General features: G+C 35.6%; 1 protein-coding gene across 1 annotated transcript in view; it reads left to right on the top strand.

Moving 5' to 3' along the window:
* Window positions 1-16,195, top strand: part of LRPPRC (leucine rich pentatricopeptide repeat containing) — an 89,680-nt gene that overhangs the window by 61,540 nt on the left and 11,945 nt on the right. The window contains exons 27-33 of the mRNA XM_017811617.1: window positions 1,529-1,597; window positions 1,874-1,964; window positions 4,529-4,671; window positions 4,784-4,871; window positions 8,723-8,846; window positions 12,469-12,557; window positions 15,784-15,988. Coding sequence (XP_017667106.1) covers window positions 1,529-1,597; window positions 1,874-1,964; window positions 4,529-4,671; window positions 4,784-4,871; window positions 8,723-8,846; window positions 12,469-12,557; window positions 15,784-15,988 — 809 coding nt within the window. The remainder of the gene's footprint in view (window positions 1-1,528; window positions 1,598-1,873; window positions 1,965-4,528; window positions 4,672-4,783; window positions 4,872-8,722; window positions 8,847-12,468; window positions 12,558-15,783; window positions 15,989-16,195) is intronic.

Raw genomic sequence — 16,195 nt, 5'->3', positions numbered from 1 at the left:
CCTGCAGTATGTGAAAACACTTCTCAATTTCAAAATGAAACACAAGGATATCTGTTGTATAACTCAGCTGTCCTTGTAGTGACAGACACATCAATCATTTCTGAACAGAAAAGGATTTACTATAAAAAGTTTGTAGGTTTGGAGCTGTTGAGTTCATTGGCATTCGGATCAGCAATGATATTGGAAGTTGTAAGTGAATTCAGCATTTGAATTTTACCATGTCCTAAAGAGGATTAGCTACAAATGCAGGCAACATACTTTTTTCTTTTTCATTTTCAAGAGCCTGTTGTGTATCAAGAGCCTGTTGTGTAAGATGTTAATTCTTTACTTAGTTTTAAGCATATTTTATGTGAAACTGCTTGTATCTCGTAAAAAACACTGAACAGGTACCTATAAATATAAATAACTGTGGGGAGGACAAAACTGAACAAACAATTAATTGGGATAAAAGCATGTACCTGGACAGCAAAACTGTGTTTATATATACCACTTTTAAATACTTGAGAAGCTAGTATTTTTCTGTAACCTCTTGGGTGGAGACTATTTTTTAGTACAGCTAAACACATAGAGATGCTCCATGTTGAGGATCTGTGGAGTTAGTGTCCTATTTTTTGCAAAACCTTACAGTGACTGCATAAAATGGTTTGGGTGATTGGTAGGATTATATGGCCTAAGATTTACCCTGCAGAACACTGTTTCCTATGTATTTAGCAAATTTTAACAGTTTTGATTGAAGTTTTGTATGCTGGTTTTCTGGTGTATGCTGAATTATTTCAGAAAGATGCAATGGTAGTAATTCTGCAGTTGGAGAATATGGGAAAAGGAAATTATTTGTATTTAAGGGTGCTGGTAAATTGACTTTTTCAATGGTAATGTTTCCACTGTTTTTGAACTAAGAATTAATATTTCTCAGAGCTTTTTGTTCAAATTGCCACTTCCATGCAAAGTAGCATTAAAATTTTGGAAGTTGCATTTCACATTTAAACAGTAGAGATTTCTTACAATAAAAGCTAAAAGCAAGCTAAAAGCCTTCAAGAGTCAAAACATGTTTCTCTGTAGGGGTGAACAGACATTTCCTTGGAATTACTTTGAGCTATATTAATGTGAATCTAGACACCTGAAATGAAAGCCAAGTCCTCTCTGTAAATGATCCTTTGCTAAAACAAGGTAGTTTAAAGCAAATAAATCCATGTACTCTGTGAGAGGAAAGGGTAAGATGTGAAAATGATGGATGCTTTGCACACTTTTTTTTTCTCTAACTTGTTTTATATATTTTGGACATGAGTCCTGGAGTGCTTGTAACATGTTTCTTTAAGAATTTTGACTTTTCCTGTCTTTTTTTAAGAGTTTATTTAAGTGGAAGAACTACTTCTCAGTGGTGCCGAGAAGGTACAATGTGGTAGTCTGTACCAAATGGAGATCAAACAAAAGCCATGAACTTTTATTATGAATACATGTATTATGTTTACTTTTCCTTAGAATGTTCTATGTGAAGTAATGTGTTTCTTCTTGTGGAAATATCTTACAGACTCCTGGCTTGAGAGCACACTCTGGAAGATTGCAGTGGTTTGCAAAAAAGTGTATATCAAATAATCAGGTACGTGACTCATATGATGTGTTCTGTGGAACTGTCATTATTTTCCAGGAAAAATTGTTTTGAAATATTTCCTCGCTTGACTTTTATGTTTGTGAAAGGACATGTGACAGGCTGATGAGGTGAACTTAATGTTTGGTGTAATGCTGGTGTGTACTTAAACAGAAATATTATTTTAGCTGAATGCACACATGCTATCTATGTATTTCTGTTTGTGCACATAGAAAAATAATTGTTTGGCTGAGATATAACTATGTTCTTCCTTCTTTCTTTTGAAAGATGGAAACTTTGGAGCATTTGGTAGAATTAACTCAAAATCTATTTGAATGTGATCGAGATGAGATGTACTACTACCTGCTTCAACTGTGTGGTAAGTGAGCTTGAGATCTCTTTCGTGTTGTAATCTGTTTTCTTTTGTGGATGGGGATAGGAATTAACCCTGGGGAGAAGTTACATATTGATGTGCAATTAGCCTGGGTGCCATTTCTGAGGCATCTTGCAAGTGAGGGGAGGTCAGGTTTTTGTGTTTACCTGCAAACCTGAACACTTAGGTAGCACTTACATAGTACAAGTCTTCCAATCTGTGCTGTTGTCTTGTGTTGTATTTTGAAAGTTAATTCTGTTTTGCTTCTCAATATGCTTAAAGAAGAAAACCTGCTCGTATGTTCTCTTCATAGCTAATAAAAATCTGAGGTCTCCTGATTCGGAAAGGTGCATATATTTATTTTATTTACCAATTCTTCACCAGCCACAACCTAACTTTTGCATCATTTATAGTAATGGAACACTTTTTAAAACTGCAAGTTCATTTCTGTGTTATAGACACATAGGATGTGTCTGTAGTGGTTTTCATTCCTCTTTTCTGTATTTTTCAGTCTGTGCTGGTTTTGTTACTCAGTGTATCATAATAAAATTTTTGAAGCCTTTACTTATTTTAAAGTCTTGAAAAAATGTATTGTTTTAAAATTGGATATGGAGAACTAACTAGTAAATCGGGACATAAAGCTTTATAGTGATTGCTGTGTACTTGGGTAATATATGTGTATATATGTATTAATGAGCAACTTGATATATTTGGTGACGGGAAAGCTTTCTTTTGAGCTTGAACTAATTTTAGGCTGTTCCTCATGTATATTTTGGGTTGACTAAGACTAGTGATGCTGTAATGCTAAATAAAATACTACTCAAACTGTCTTTTTTCTTTCTATATGGTAATGAAAGAGACCTCTTCCCCACTGCACTAAGCTCAAGCTAGAGATGAGTACTTCCACAGAAAAAGTGACCAGAGACCCCTTGAGAACTTTACTGCCTTTCATTTCCTGAGGCCTTGGAAAGCTTCAAATGAAACTGTCGCATTACCTAATTCTGGCTTTGCACACACTGGTTCACCATCAAAAATCAAGTAGGCCTGAAAATCAATCTTGTCTCAACAGGGAGGGAGCCTTCCTATTTCTCTGCTCATCCTGTTCACCTCTGGCAGTGACTAAGTCTGACAGTGTGCCTGCTAGGAAGAGAATCTAAGAAGATACAGTTTATCAAATTCTGTCATGCAAAATCTTCAGTCTTCTTTCAGAAGACAGAACCAATTCCATCTATTCAAAGAAGTGGAAAACATTTGTAGGTTTCTGTCACCACGAAAGACAAAACCCATCCACAATCCTGCTTTCAACCATTTTAGATTACCTATCCAAGCTGCCCCATGCACAAGTATAGTAGAGTCGTCATTGTGTACCTAAGCCATAACTTCAGATCTATTTTAGACATATAAAAAAAGAACCTACCATCTAGTCCAAACAGTGATCAAAAATGTTGAAAACAAGGCATTTGATTTTTTAGAATCACAGAATAATTTATGCTGGAGAGGAATTTTTAGCTTGGCCATTTCCTGGAGCTAGGACAGCTCCAAAGTCAGATCACATCATGGCCTTATTTAGTAAAGTTTTGAGTGCCTCTAATGGTGGAAATCAAACAGCCTCTCTGGACAATCTGTTCCAGGGTTGGATCATTCTCAGATACTCCATTGCTGCAGCTTTTAACCATCAGCTGTCATCCTTTACTGTGCACTTGCAAGGAGAGACTGACTCACTCTTCTCTGTAGCTGTTAGTTAGGTAATTGAAGGCAGCAATTGCATTCCCTGTTAGCCTATTTTCTCCAGGCTGCCCAGAACTCATCTTCTTTGACTTCCTCTTCTTCCTGATCAGCTCCAGCCCCACAGAAGCATAGAATATCCTGAGCTGGAAGGGACCCACAAGGATCATGTCTGTCTCCATGGCTGAATTTGCTCCAGTTGCTGGGATCTCTTACAGTTGTGGAACTCAAAACTGTGACAGAAGCAACAGTGAAGAATTTACAAAATTTGCATGTATAGCAGGAGAATTAAATCTGATTTAAATAAAATGCCAAGGCAGCTCACTGGGAAGGACGTTTCTGCTTTAGAGAGCTCATTTTTACCAGGATGTAGATCAGTTGTGTCTGATAGTCAAAAATGTTTCACAGCTGGTGACTACAAAGCTAGAAAATGTAAAGGCAACATGAGAGCACCTGCTTAGGTAGTCAAATAGTAGTTAACTGTTTACTTGAAGTCCAGCTTTCTATTTACTTGCAGTTACGTACAGTGATGCATATATAAATTTCAATTAACAATCAAGAACAATAGAACTGATGAGTGGGGAGGATCACTTCTGTAATACTTTCTAGCTAATTGCTCATTCATCTGAAAATTCATGTAATCTTTGGGTGTTTTTTTCTATTTACATCTTCTAGCATCCTCTGTGTATTAAAGTAGTTCAGAACTTTTCGAATTGATGATCATATGAAGCAGAAGTACGTGACTAATTGATTAATTATTTTCCAGAGGCACCTTTTTTGAATCACTTTAGATAAGTATGTACCTTCTCAATTGCTTTTATTTGAAGATTTTAATCTTGTTTCAGAGAACAATGATGACTGGGGGAAGGCTGAAGCTGTTTGGACTAAAATTCAAGAAGAAAATATTGTTCCTCGTGAGAAAACACTAACTTTACTTGCTGATATATTTGAGAAAAATGGCCAGGTTGTTCCATTTGAGGTACCTAAGGTAATTGGAGTTTAACTTTCCTGGTTAACATCACTTTGGAATGTATTTCTTTTCATAAAAAAACATTAAACAGATAGCATTACTTTAACTTAAATGTTTGTATGTTTTAAAGGTTAGGCATGAAGATAGCAGAAGTTTAAGTGCTACTATTGAGGAAGAAGGAAAAATAAGGATGCTTTGCAGAAAAAATAAAGCAAAAGGTAAACTGAAATCCACTGGATTTTCTTCCCCTTCCACATCCATTTTAAGGTTTCAATTAACTGCAGCGCTCTTTGGTGCAAACTTCCCTGTCTCCAATAAAAACAGAATTGATTTACTCATTTATGCTTGACTTTTGTATAGAAGAGAGGAGTGTGCTTCAGTGCAGTTCCTTTGGTTTAGTCTGTGTTTAATCACTGGAAATCCATTCGTATCCATCTCATCCTGAGCAGGGTGATAGAGTTAGAAATAGCTTTACTGGACCTTGCAAAGCAGGGTCACAATCAATCACAGAATGGGTTGGAAGGGACCACAGTAGGTTATATGGTCCAACTTCCCTGCTCAAGCTTGGTCATTCTAGAGCACATGGCGCAGGATTCTTGAATATTTCCAGTGGTATCGACTCCACAACCTCTCTGGCCAATCCATTCCAGTGCTGGGTCACCTGCACAGTAAAAAAGTTCTTCCTTATGTTCAGGTGGAACTTCCTGTGCATCAATTTCTGCCCGTTGCCTCTTGTCCTTCTGCTCAGCACCCCTGAGAAGAGCCTGGCTCCAAATCAGTCTATTTCTAGTATTTGCCAAGGAGCAGAGCATTTGAATATTCTGGGAATCCGTATTTTCTTCATCTGTACTACAGTAACTAGGTACCTCACTTGAAAGTGGTTTAGAAAATAGAATTCAGTAGGTTTAAAGAATTTAATTTTGCTGAATGAGGAAAATTTATAAAGCAAGACACCTAGTAATTCTCTGAGTGTAATCAGTATATTTTACAGGTTGGACACACAGATTTTTAAGCTTTGAGTTTTTAAAAGGAGAATATATCAGTCATTGACACATTTAACTTACGTTGTGAATAAAATGACCCCATAGAGTTATTCAGTCTAAATATTCAGTCTGTATAGATTAGGAGTCTGCAATTGAGTCAAGACATTCTGTATATAGCAAGGGCAATATCACATTAAGAATCATGAGTGTTATGGCACAAATAAAGTTAATGTTTTCAGGAGATTCTGCTTGCTGGTAACTTTTGGGAATCATAAGTAAATGAGAAATGCAGAAACATTTTCACTTAAAATCAGGCAAAATTAATGAAATGTACTTTAAAACATTATCACTAGAAAAATGTCCTGTGCCTTTGGTGTCCTAAATCAGATTGAGAGCAGGAGGAAACTAAGTATGCCTTGGACTTTGCAAGAAGACTAGTTTAAAACAAAAATATAAAATCACAGTCTGTGATGACACTGGATATTGAATTTATTTGTAAACCCTTTCTGCATCTTCTTTTATTTAAAGATGCAGTATTTGAGAGGAGTTGGTCTAGAGCTATTGGGAAGGAAGGAAAAAAAAGACAATGTTGGAAAACAGTTCTTCTCTTCTTGGAAACCATTATCTTGGCCTTAAAGAAAACCTAAAAAGACTAAGCTGTTGCTTTTTTTTATATAACAGTATCATGTAATTTTGGTGTGAATGTAAGAGAGCAGCTTTTTGATGGGAAAAAGATTAACTCAATCTAGTTATGTAACTATTTCATGAACTTACCAACTCTGACATGTGTTTTGGTAGTCTATTCTCTAGAGTTTTTGATTTATGCAAAGTCATATTTTCATTTTTATCTTGATTCCTCAGTGAGAGAATACATATCCCAAGCAGTCACAATTTCTGAAACAGATTTGACTGTTTTGAGAGCTGAGACTTTCTTGGCAAGTTGTCACTTTTCTAACAGATCTTTCTACTTGAAACAGCTAGTATAACAGAATATTATTTTAAAACCAAGAAATTTCTCTTTTGAATGCTAATATACTTTAGTAATTTTAGATTCCACCTGAAGAAGACATAGGCTGATAATACTTCAAACATGCTACTTGCACTGATGCAAAATAAAGTTAAGAAAATAATTAAATAGTATAATCATTCTGAGGTTCAGACTAACATACACAGTAAAACATCCTAGAAGAGGAAAACAAAACCGACACAAAGATTTTGTAGTTCTTCATTGAACAAGTCATTAAAAAAAAAATTAAATACATTTCCTTGTAGAAAGAGATCTTGCATTTTAAGGACTGTGATAATTAATGGTATGATGTGCTTGACATTCATGTAGCAAGTCCATTTCTGTACCCAGCCAGTACAAAGCAATTCTTAAACACAGGGTGAAATCGTAGTTCAGTCTGAAGACAGCAGAGCTTTTGTAGGAGTCTCTAAACGTAAGGAATTTTTTGCCTTGAAAAAATAGAATTTAAACAGGCATTTATGAGCAGAAAGAACAAACCTATCACCAGTCAGCTACATTTTTGTAAATCATTAGTTGCATTTGTAGCACATGATACCAGCCAAAGGTTTATTGATACTGTTGAATGTGATTGCTAGTCTGCTGGTACCTCAGATTTCAGAACCACGGAAAGAAAAAAATGTCTTTCTCTCTGAATTTAAATGTGAAGAGTCTATGAATGCTGGTGATCAGCATCTGAGCAGGCAAGAAAGTTCAGCACATTGCTGCAGGCCAAGCCTAACTTCAGACCTACAAGTAAAAGTGATGAAGGATTTAAAGACCTTTCCTGTGTGATCCTGTTGTTGTTTCATTGGTCTTTTGGTTGACAGTGCAATCACTATTGTAATGTCAATACTGTTATGAGTCATACTCTTATGTCTCTCTTGTGTACGTGAAACTCACATGCACAGAAGTGAATTTAATTTTTCCTGTGATATTCTTATCCTTTATCTCCATTCATATATATTTTTAATGTAGTTCCAAGCATCCAAGTAGATCATGAATAGCCATGTTAATTCTAATTATTAACTCGGTGTGATGTAAATAACAAATTTTATGTATAGTCATTTCTGTGCTTACATTTCAGGAAGTTTTTATGTATAATCTTTGGTTGAAGAAGTTTAAGATTCAAACCAAAAGGCATACCAACAGCTTTGGTTAAAAGTCCACAACACACTAATAACTGTGGTTAGCGTGATGCTTCTTGTGTCAGTAAGATTAAAATGAGTTGCCCTCATCTTTACTTTCAAAGTATAAGAAAAAAACTTGATGCGTAGCTGTGAAATTTGTAGTGATAGTCCAGCTATTTCTGGACTAAATTGTAAAGGTTATTGTGACTGTGATTTGAATTAGCAAATGGATTATTTTATGAATCATTAAATGAAACATGCAGTCACAGTTTAGACATAAAAGAACATTTATGGTTCTTAACACAGCTTTCTAGTGTATGTTACAGTGTAGATGGCAGTTTTAGCTGCATGTTTATAGCTGTATAATCTTGTTTCAGAAAAATAAATGACTGAAAAGTGTGCTTATCATTTTTTCCCCCTTTTTGGTAACATCTTTTCATACACTGACAGTTATTGTGAATGCATGAAATAAAACTGTTAATCAGTCAAACAAATGCAGTGTAGTTTACTTGTTAAATATCTGTATATTTGTAAATTGTATGTTTTGTATAAATCTTGTCGTAGCCAAATAATTTGATCTCCCCATATTGGAGTCACCTCCTATATTATTTGTTAAATGCTGTTGTGATCACGCACCAGATGCTGTAACTATATACCCCAGAATTAGGTGTTGCTTTAAAAATCCCAAGTCTTCCCCTTCTAACCAGCTATGTTGGTATTGAAGCAACAGCCACGTGTAAAGAAAGAGCCGTAGCAAACTTATTCTTCTGTGGAAGTATGTGTCGACTGTTGTATACAAGCAGTTTTGAGCAAGCTGTGATCAGCAGCTTTGGGCTTAAAGATGTAAGCAAAGGATAAATAGATTTAAGATGGACTTTTGCAATGTGATTTCTTTCTGTGATCAACATTATCGCAATCTGACATTTCTTTTTGACTTTCTTTTTCTTCTTTAGAGGCCTACGATATTTTCATGAAAACAAAAGGGAAGGATGAGTTTCAGTATAATTTTTATGACACCCTTATAAGAGCATTGTTAGCACAGAACTGTCTTCAAGAAGCCATTGAAGTGAAACGCATGTAAGGCTTTTCTTTGTTTGGCGGATTTTTGTTGGTTTGGAGAGGGTGGTTAAACAATTTCTGGATCATTTTCAGGCAAGTCCTTGTCTTCTAATGGGAAAACAGGTCATGACTAGTCATTAGGAGCTGCGGTAAGAAATACACTAGCGTTTCATAGGGCGATATATCATATTTTTAAAAGGTACTAGAGTGTCAGTATGTATTGCTAATAACTTATTTGAACTAACAATGTGAACAAATGTACTTGGCATCAGAGCTGAAAGTCTACCCTTCTGGCAGTCTACCTTCTCCTCTTTAGAGCAGTATCCAAACAGACAAGATTCCTTCACTTAGCTGCCCGTGAGCCTTCCCCTCAATGCCTGTCTTACCCTGCCCACACTTCCTGGCAGCTGGCTGCCTGCCAAATGCAAAATGGTACGTTTGACTGTGATGCCAGTGGCTAGGAGATGACCATAAACCTTAGATCCAACTCTTACACTTCTGAAATAAATCCAACCTGCTGTCATGACCTATTAGAATCAACAGAGTTGAGTTAACCTTTAGTGAGTTATATGGTACACCACTTGCTTTAATTATTGCCTGTAATGTGTGTTCTGGTCAGGTTATAGGCTTCAAATTACAAGTGTTGTGACTTGTCGGTGTAGAGTTAAGAAGAACAAAAATTTAAGTTTAAGGATTTTAAGTCTTTTGGTTTCTTCAGCAAAAACAAGACTAGTTGTTGTCGTCAAGTGTACTCACTGACTGAATACAGTGAATTTGAAAGTGCCTGTAGGTAACTTATGTAAAGCATAGAACACTATAAAAAAACCTAATAATTTTTAGACTTAGCTTAGTTTTTGATGACCAGGAACAGTGTAGTATAAAATTATATTTATTATTTTCCTGTTTTCTTTAAAAGTGTTTAGACTGGAGAAATGTCTTTCATTGAAAAAGTGTTCGAGTTTTGCATTCAGAAGAACAAATAATATTTTTTCAAATAGGTCACAGTAACTGGGCTTTATGATAAGGAATGTTTGTGCTTGCTGGATATATGGCTTATATCAAGGGAAAACTAAAACAGCTTATCAAATTAAGCTCCCTGTAATGGAGGCAACTGATAAATCTTTACAAATAGAAAAAGATGGAGAGGAGATGTTTTAGGATTACAGAGAATGTTGATAAAATTTAGCTAGTTTGTTTCACAGAAAATACTCAGGTATCTAAAGATGTATTGAAAGGTTCTTCAGGGAAGAAGTTTGAAACATTCTACTGAAGATTTGTACATGGATGGACTTCTTCCCTGCTCTGCGGCTTTAAACACTCTTGTAAAGAAGATGCAAAAGTAATGCATGTTACCAGCAGGAATTTGCAGATTGGAAGAACAGAAAGAAAGTGGTTTCTTGTTGCTAGTATTTAAGTTATTCAGAATTCCCACTTTACATAAGTGTTGTAGGAAAAAAATAATTTTAAATACTAAAAAAGTTGGAAATGTGTTTTAAAGGATTAAGCCTCTGAACCTTGAGATATTTAAGAGTAAAATAAATAGAATTTTATAAGAGGTTCTGTTCTTGGCCACTGGTCAACCATCATCATAACCCCTGTGCTTTTCAGAACTCTCATACTCCATGTTGTAGCATAGAAATGCCAAATAATGACATTCCAAGAAGCCTGTAACAGATCACTGTTTCATTAAGACAGAACATGCTTAGTCTTGGCAGTGTTCATGATGTATCTGTGTATCTTTTTTCTAGTAACACAATCATGCTTATATTAAGCATTTTCAAAAGTCTGTAAGTTTTAAATTATTCACTGAAATGGAGAAAATGATTGTGTGTGTCCCTGTGGTTGAGAAATAACAAATGTCTGTGTTTTGCACAATTTCTGCGTGCTTCACAATTTTTCCAGACTCATACTACAAAGAGATTACTCTTACAAAGTCTAAATGTGTGCAGTGGCCTGAAACCTGTGCAGCTCCTAATATTTTCATTAAATACTCTTTTTACTGTTTGAAACCACATCTGAAATGTAAATAATATTTACACAGTCTTACTGTGAGCATTAGCATAGGCAACAAAATAACAATTTTTTTTTTATTTAGAAAGGTACAATAATTTTAAAACTTCCCTCCTGTTATCAGAACTGAGAAACTTCCGTGAGAAAGGGATGTGGGAGAAGAAGGAAATAACATTCCTACTCTGCATTTGGAAAAAACCAAACACTAAATAACTCAGATTACTGATCTATTGGTCAGTCCAAGTGTAGTTGCTTTCACATTCTAGAGCTGTTTTGAGGAATGTTTACTGCATGTAGTCCAAGAAGTTTTAAATAGAAATTTAGGAGTATTGGAATGATGGATTAGTTCTGTAATAGTAGCTAACATCTATTTAATCACACTAAAGATTGGAAGATTGGAGAAAGTAAATCCTTTGTTATATGTAATTTACAGTCTCATGCATGAATTGTTGACTTAAGGGCTTTGACAGATGGGACAAAGGAAAAAAAAAAAGACGGAACTGAGCAGTGGGTGCTTAGGCAGGGATTAAGGGGATTGGTTGGGAGAGTAAGAAAATCCTGAGTCCAGTGACTGCATTTGTGAGCCTGGGAGGCTGAAAGTGACTGAGAGGATAGTCATATTGTGTGCAATGTGAAGGATTTTCTTGGGATTGAGGAGAACAATTTAGCAATGACCCTGCTTACCTCCCAATCCGCTCAGCCCCTAAGTTCAAGTAGGTAGGCTGCTCAGTTGTTTGCCACAAGATGATCAGTGAGGTTTATCTTGATTGCTGATATGGTAAATGGCAATGCCCCCCTTTGCTCTATAGAGATTTTGTAATCTAGAAATGAACATTTGTAAAGTTATCCTTATATATTAAAAATGGGTCTTGACTGTATGTCATTTAGGAACAGGAACATTTTGTACTATAAGACCAATGTGATTGCTGGTTGGTCTCTCTTTACTAATTTCCAGAATGTTAGAAAAGCTTTAGCAAGGTCATTAAAGATTGTTTTTGTTATATACATACGTGAAGTTTTGTATTAGAGGAGATAAAGAATTGATAAGCAAAATACAATTTTAACGTGGCTAAGGCAGCAAATGTAGGATGTTCACTTTAAAACCTGTATACATCTAGATGACAGAAATTTGAAAATTAATCAACCAAATGACATGGTGTTAGTTCATAATATGCTTTAGTTTATGTTTAAAATATACAGTGCTGAAAATAAATGTTTCATTTTTTTATTGCTGAAAGAATAGTTTTATATTTTATAATTATGGTGACTATTGAAAAAAGAAGAAAAAGTATCCAGCTTGGGATATAACAGAACAATGCAGGGCATGCAGTTATTTTAGTCATCTAATATGTCAGCATTCAAGAATCTGAACCGATTGTTTAAAAAAAATCTTGTACTTTGTTTCTTTTGTTGCTCACTTCCAACTTTGTCATCTGTCAGAATGCAAAAAAAAATTATCCTTCTATAACCATTGACAGGATAACACAAAAGCTGTCTCCAGGTCGATATTTTGCAGCAATATTTTTAACATACGAACAGTAGTTTTTATAATTTCACCTTGGTGCTCAACCATTTATTATCGTATCAGAAGCATGTCAGTAATTCCTTTCTAAATGTCTGCTTCTTTTAGTGCTGAGACCCACATCAAGGGCTTCACACTGAACAGTGCTGCCAGCAGCCTCCTCATCATATCGCAAGTTAGGCGGGATTATTTGAAAGGTATGTCACAATGCTTGACCTTTACGTCACATTAATGCCTCTGCAGATTTTTCTTGTAACGCCCTTCGAATACTTGGATAAAGGAGTCCATTTAGCAAATTACCTGCTTATCAAGAGCCTTTTGTGGTAGCTGAGAGACGTAAATTACTGTACATGCATTTATAATACAGCTTGAATATGAATGTACTTGTCATTTGACCACTTAGTCCAGTTTCCATTCCATTTAACACAAGATGGGTTTTCTTAAGATGAATCACAGCTCTTCAGACATGCAAAATTTGTGCTCCAGAACGAGAGAAAGTACAGGCTTTCAAGTGTGTTAAAATTCACAGCACAAGTCATTTTGCTTTGGAAATTAACATACTTTAGAGCATCTGAAACAATTCCCAGCAGTTGTTTCTTGCATATTGTGTTGGTTGTGTGAGATACCAGATGAGTTAAATTGACTGTTAAATGTGCATGATTGTGCACTAAATGATTATAATATTGATTTAAAAACTTAATCAAATACTTTTTAATAGTTCTCAATACCAACAGTAACAAAATATTCTGTTTGGTTTTCTTTTTAATGTAACAATGATGATGGGAAAAAAAAATGGTGGCTGAAAAGTACATAAGAGTAGCCAGCAAGATGGTGGATAAAGTTTACAGTTGTTTTGTTTTAGTTGTTGGCACTGATTGCTTTGCAGCCTAGAGGTCGCCTCTGCAGCGTTACACTTTACTTACTTAGTTGTGCTGTAGAACTCTTGCTAGAGTGGAAAACTCTGCAGGCACATAATTTTAGGTGGAGTGCAATGCTATGCAAGTCTTAAGTACAGTGTTGATACATACTTTTGTCAGTACCTTTAAGCATTAAAGCAGCTGTGTACGACTTAAATGTATTATTTGAGTTGGGTATTACAAGGCATACCAGAAAATCCATTTTTGATTTTGCCATCATTTTATTTCATTCCATTTTGTGTAGCTGTAGTAGCCCATACCCATGTAACATCAGCTACATTAAAACACTCAAGATGAGCGTTTAGACACATCTTCTCACTTGTACTCTTTCTTTCCTGTAGCTGATAAATGCCTTCCTCATTGTCTCCAGTTTTACATCATTGCCAGTTGTCATCGACTGAAGTGTTTTGGTGAATGCAGTTGCTTCTCTCGCTCTTGGCAGATCTTTTTTTTTTCAGCTTTCAGGGCTGACTTTCCTGTCTGATTTTATTCTAATAAATTTTCTCCTTTTTCTTCTCCAATATGCCGTAAAGTTTTGCCAGTTCTTCCTTACTACTGCACACCAAAATTCTTCCCTTCTTCAGAACATCACTGATGTTTCTATATTATGCCAGTCTGTTGCACTAACTATATGGGTATTTTTTAGCTAGCATATTAAATTTTCTGCCACATCAGCTCTCTTCCTTGCTGTACTCTAAAAAGCTTTCTTTTTGCACAGTACAAAGTTTCTCAAGAAGTTTACATCCCTTTGCAAAATTTTATTTTCCTTTATCTTGTGCATAGAACAAGCTTTACTCTGGTAATTCCATTGAATAGTCAGACTTGATCCTTGTTTCTATTTTAATTTGAAAGATACTGCCTCTATTTTTCTAAGTGAAGCCTTTAAAATGCAAGCTACTAAATATTTCAACCATATTGGTCATTTTCTGAGGCTCATAGATTACCCAAAATATTTTTGGGCACAGTCCTTTTGTCATCTTTGTTGGAGAGCTCCATTTGACCTGCATCCTGTGATGGCTTTCACTTGCGTAAAACCTGCTTCCTTTAACACTTCCTAATATAGTTCACCACATTATTTGCTGTGTAATGGGGTACAGTTCAAAGTTTTTTATGTAGACCCCTAAGTATACTAACAAGAACTTTAATACCTTCTAGTTTTTTGGTAAAAACCAGGTTACTTTAAAGAGTCACAACTTCAGATTCACAGTAGGAAATTTGCAGAGTTTATAGGAGAAAGCATTTTGAAAGATGAGTGGCTGGTTTTCACAAGCAGAATTACCCAGTATGCTACTAGTACGTAATTTCTTGAAGTAGTCTTGCACATATGCAGCTTTCAAATCTTTCTCTTTCCTTATTCTTGAGAAGGCTGGTCGTGCTCCATGCTAGAGGGAGGTCCACGCTTACAGTCAGGAGACAACTTGAACGTTGGCGTGTGGTCTAAGATTGGGTTTTAAGTATTGCGAATCTTGCCCCTGATGTGTTTGCTCCTTTTTTTTTCCCTAACAAGAAGGAGAGGGGGGGCAGAAAAAAAATTTCCTCTGAAGGAAGGCTAGGCATACAGGATGTTTTTTCTTATTGTCTTGTAAAAGGTAATACTTGGTTTCTGCAGTACCTGCATATTGAATTGGAATGCTAATGCTGTGGAGTTCATGTGGGTGTATATTATGTTAGAAGTGTTATCCCTTGGTATTATAATTATCATCTGTGACTAATCCTGCCTATGCTGGTAGGGAGCAAGAGATTTTTACCAGAGGGGCATGTCTTTCTGCGTGTGTTTGCTCATGTATAACATAAATTGACAAGAATTCTGCTTAGAGAAATAAGGGTGACTTCATCTGCTGTGGGTTTGGAGAATTTGTGCCAGATGGACAGGAGATCGACTTTGTGTTTTTAACATAGGTAATTGCTATAATCTTTGGAGTTTTTGAGGTAATTGCTGAGTTCTGAGTTTTTGGTCTTGTATGGAGGCTTCTGTCCCATACTTTTAGTTAAAAATTAAATTTTGGGAAACAAAAGTTTTGATGCACACTTAAAAAGACAAATCTCAATATAATACTTCAGTTTCAATAATGGACTACATTTTTAAACTATATTTGTTCTTAAGTATTCAACATTTTTGGTTTTTAGTAAAGAAAACTGATTATAGTTTGGAGAAGAAACAAGGTAAAAAGGTCAGGACTTTGAAGTCATAAGGGAGGGACATGTATGGCACAGCTGATTTCTTTAGGCTGGTTACTAAAAAAATATTGAAATCTTAAAAGTAGCTTAATGCCTTCTATTTATGAAATATTACGGGATTTTAACCTAAGTTCTTGTTGGAAGTTTTTATTTGTATGTGTATATATTCAAGTTGGAATTCACTATAGCGACTTTGAGGCTGAAGTTTGCCAAAAGAATTTTTTTCTGTACATGTTTTTAAGTGGGTAGGATTAATGATACCAGCAGCATGGTTGCCTTCTGAGCTAAAGTCTGATTTTTGCTTGCCTTGTTTCTTTACCATTGTTAGATGCCTTGGCTGTTTTAAAAGGAATGCTTGACAGTGGCATGTTGCCTTCCAGACCAGCAGTTACTGCTCTCGTTCAGGCTCTGGCAGAAAAAGGAGATCTAAAGAACCTGCAAGCACTTAAAAACATGCTGGAAGACATCACAAAATCAATTGGTCTCTCTGCCTCACTAATGGCTAATGCTATTGCATTGGCTCATATGAAAACGTAAGTATTTCTAGGACTAGTGTATGTAATTCTTTTCTGCAGAGTGGTGGGAAATATCTTGTGTTATCCATTTAGTTCTATTTCCATTCTTTCAGTGTCCTAGATGTTAAAATTCTGGTCAACTTGAGTGTACCATGCAGTTCTGTTCTGGTATTGTTTCCCAAACGCATTTGGGACTGAAAATAATTTAATGAAATACAGGGATAA

This window comes from Lepidothrix coronata, unplaced genomic scaffold (genome assembly GCF_001604755.1).
Source record: "Lepidothrix coronata isolate B3197 unplaced genomic scaffold, Lepidothrix_coronata-1.0 Scaffold33, whole genome shotgun sequence".
Taxonomy (NCBI): Eukaryota; Metazoa; Chordata; class Aves; order Passeriformes; family Pipridae; genus Lepidothrix; species Lepidothrix coronata.
The sequence above is the reverse complement of the archived record's forward strand: the minus strand, read 5'-3'. Positions and strand labels throughout refer to the sequence as shown.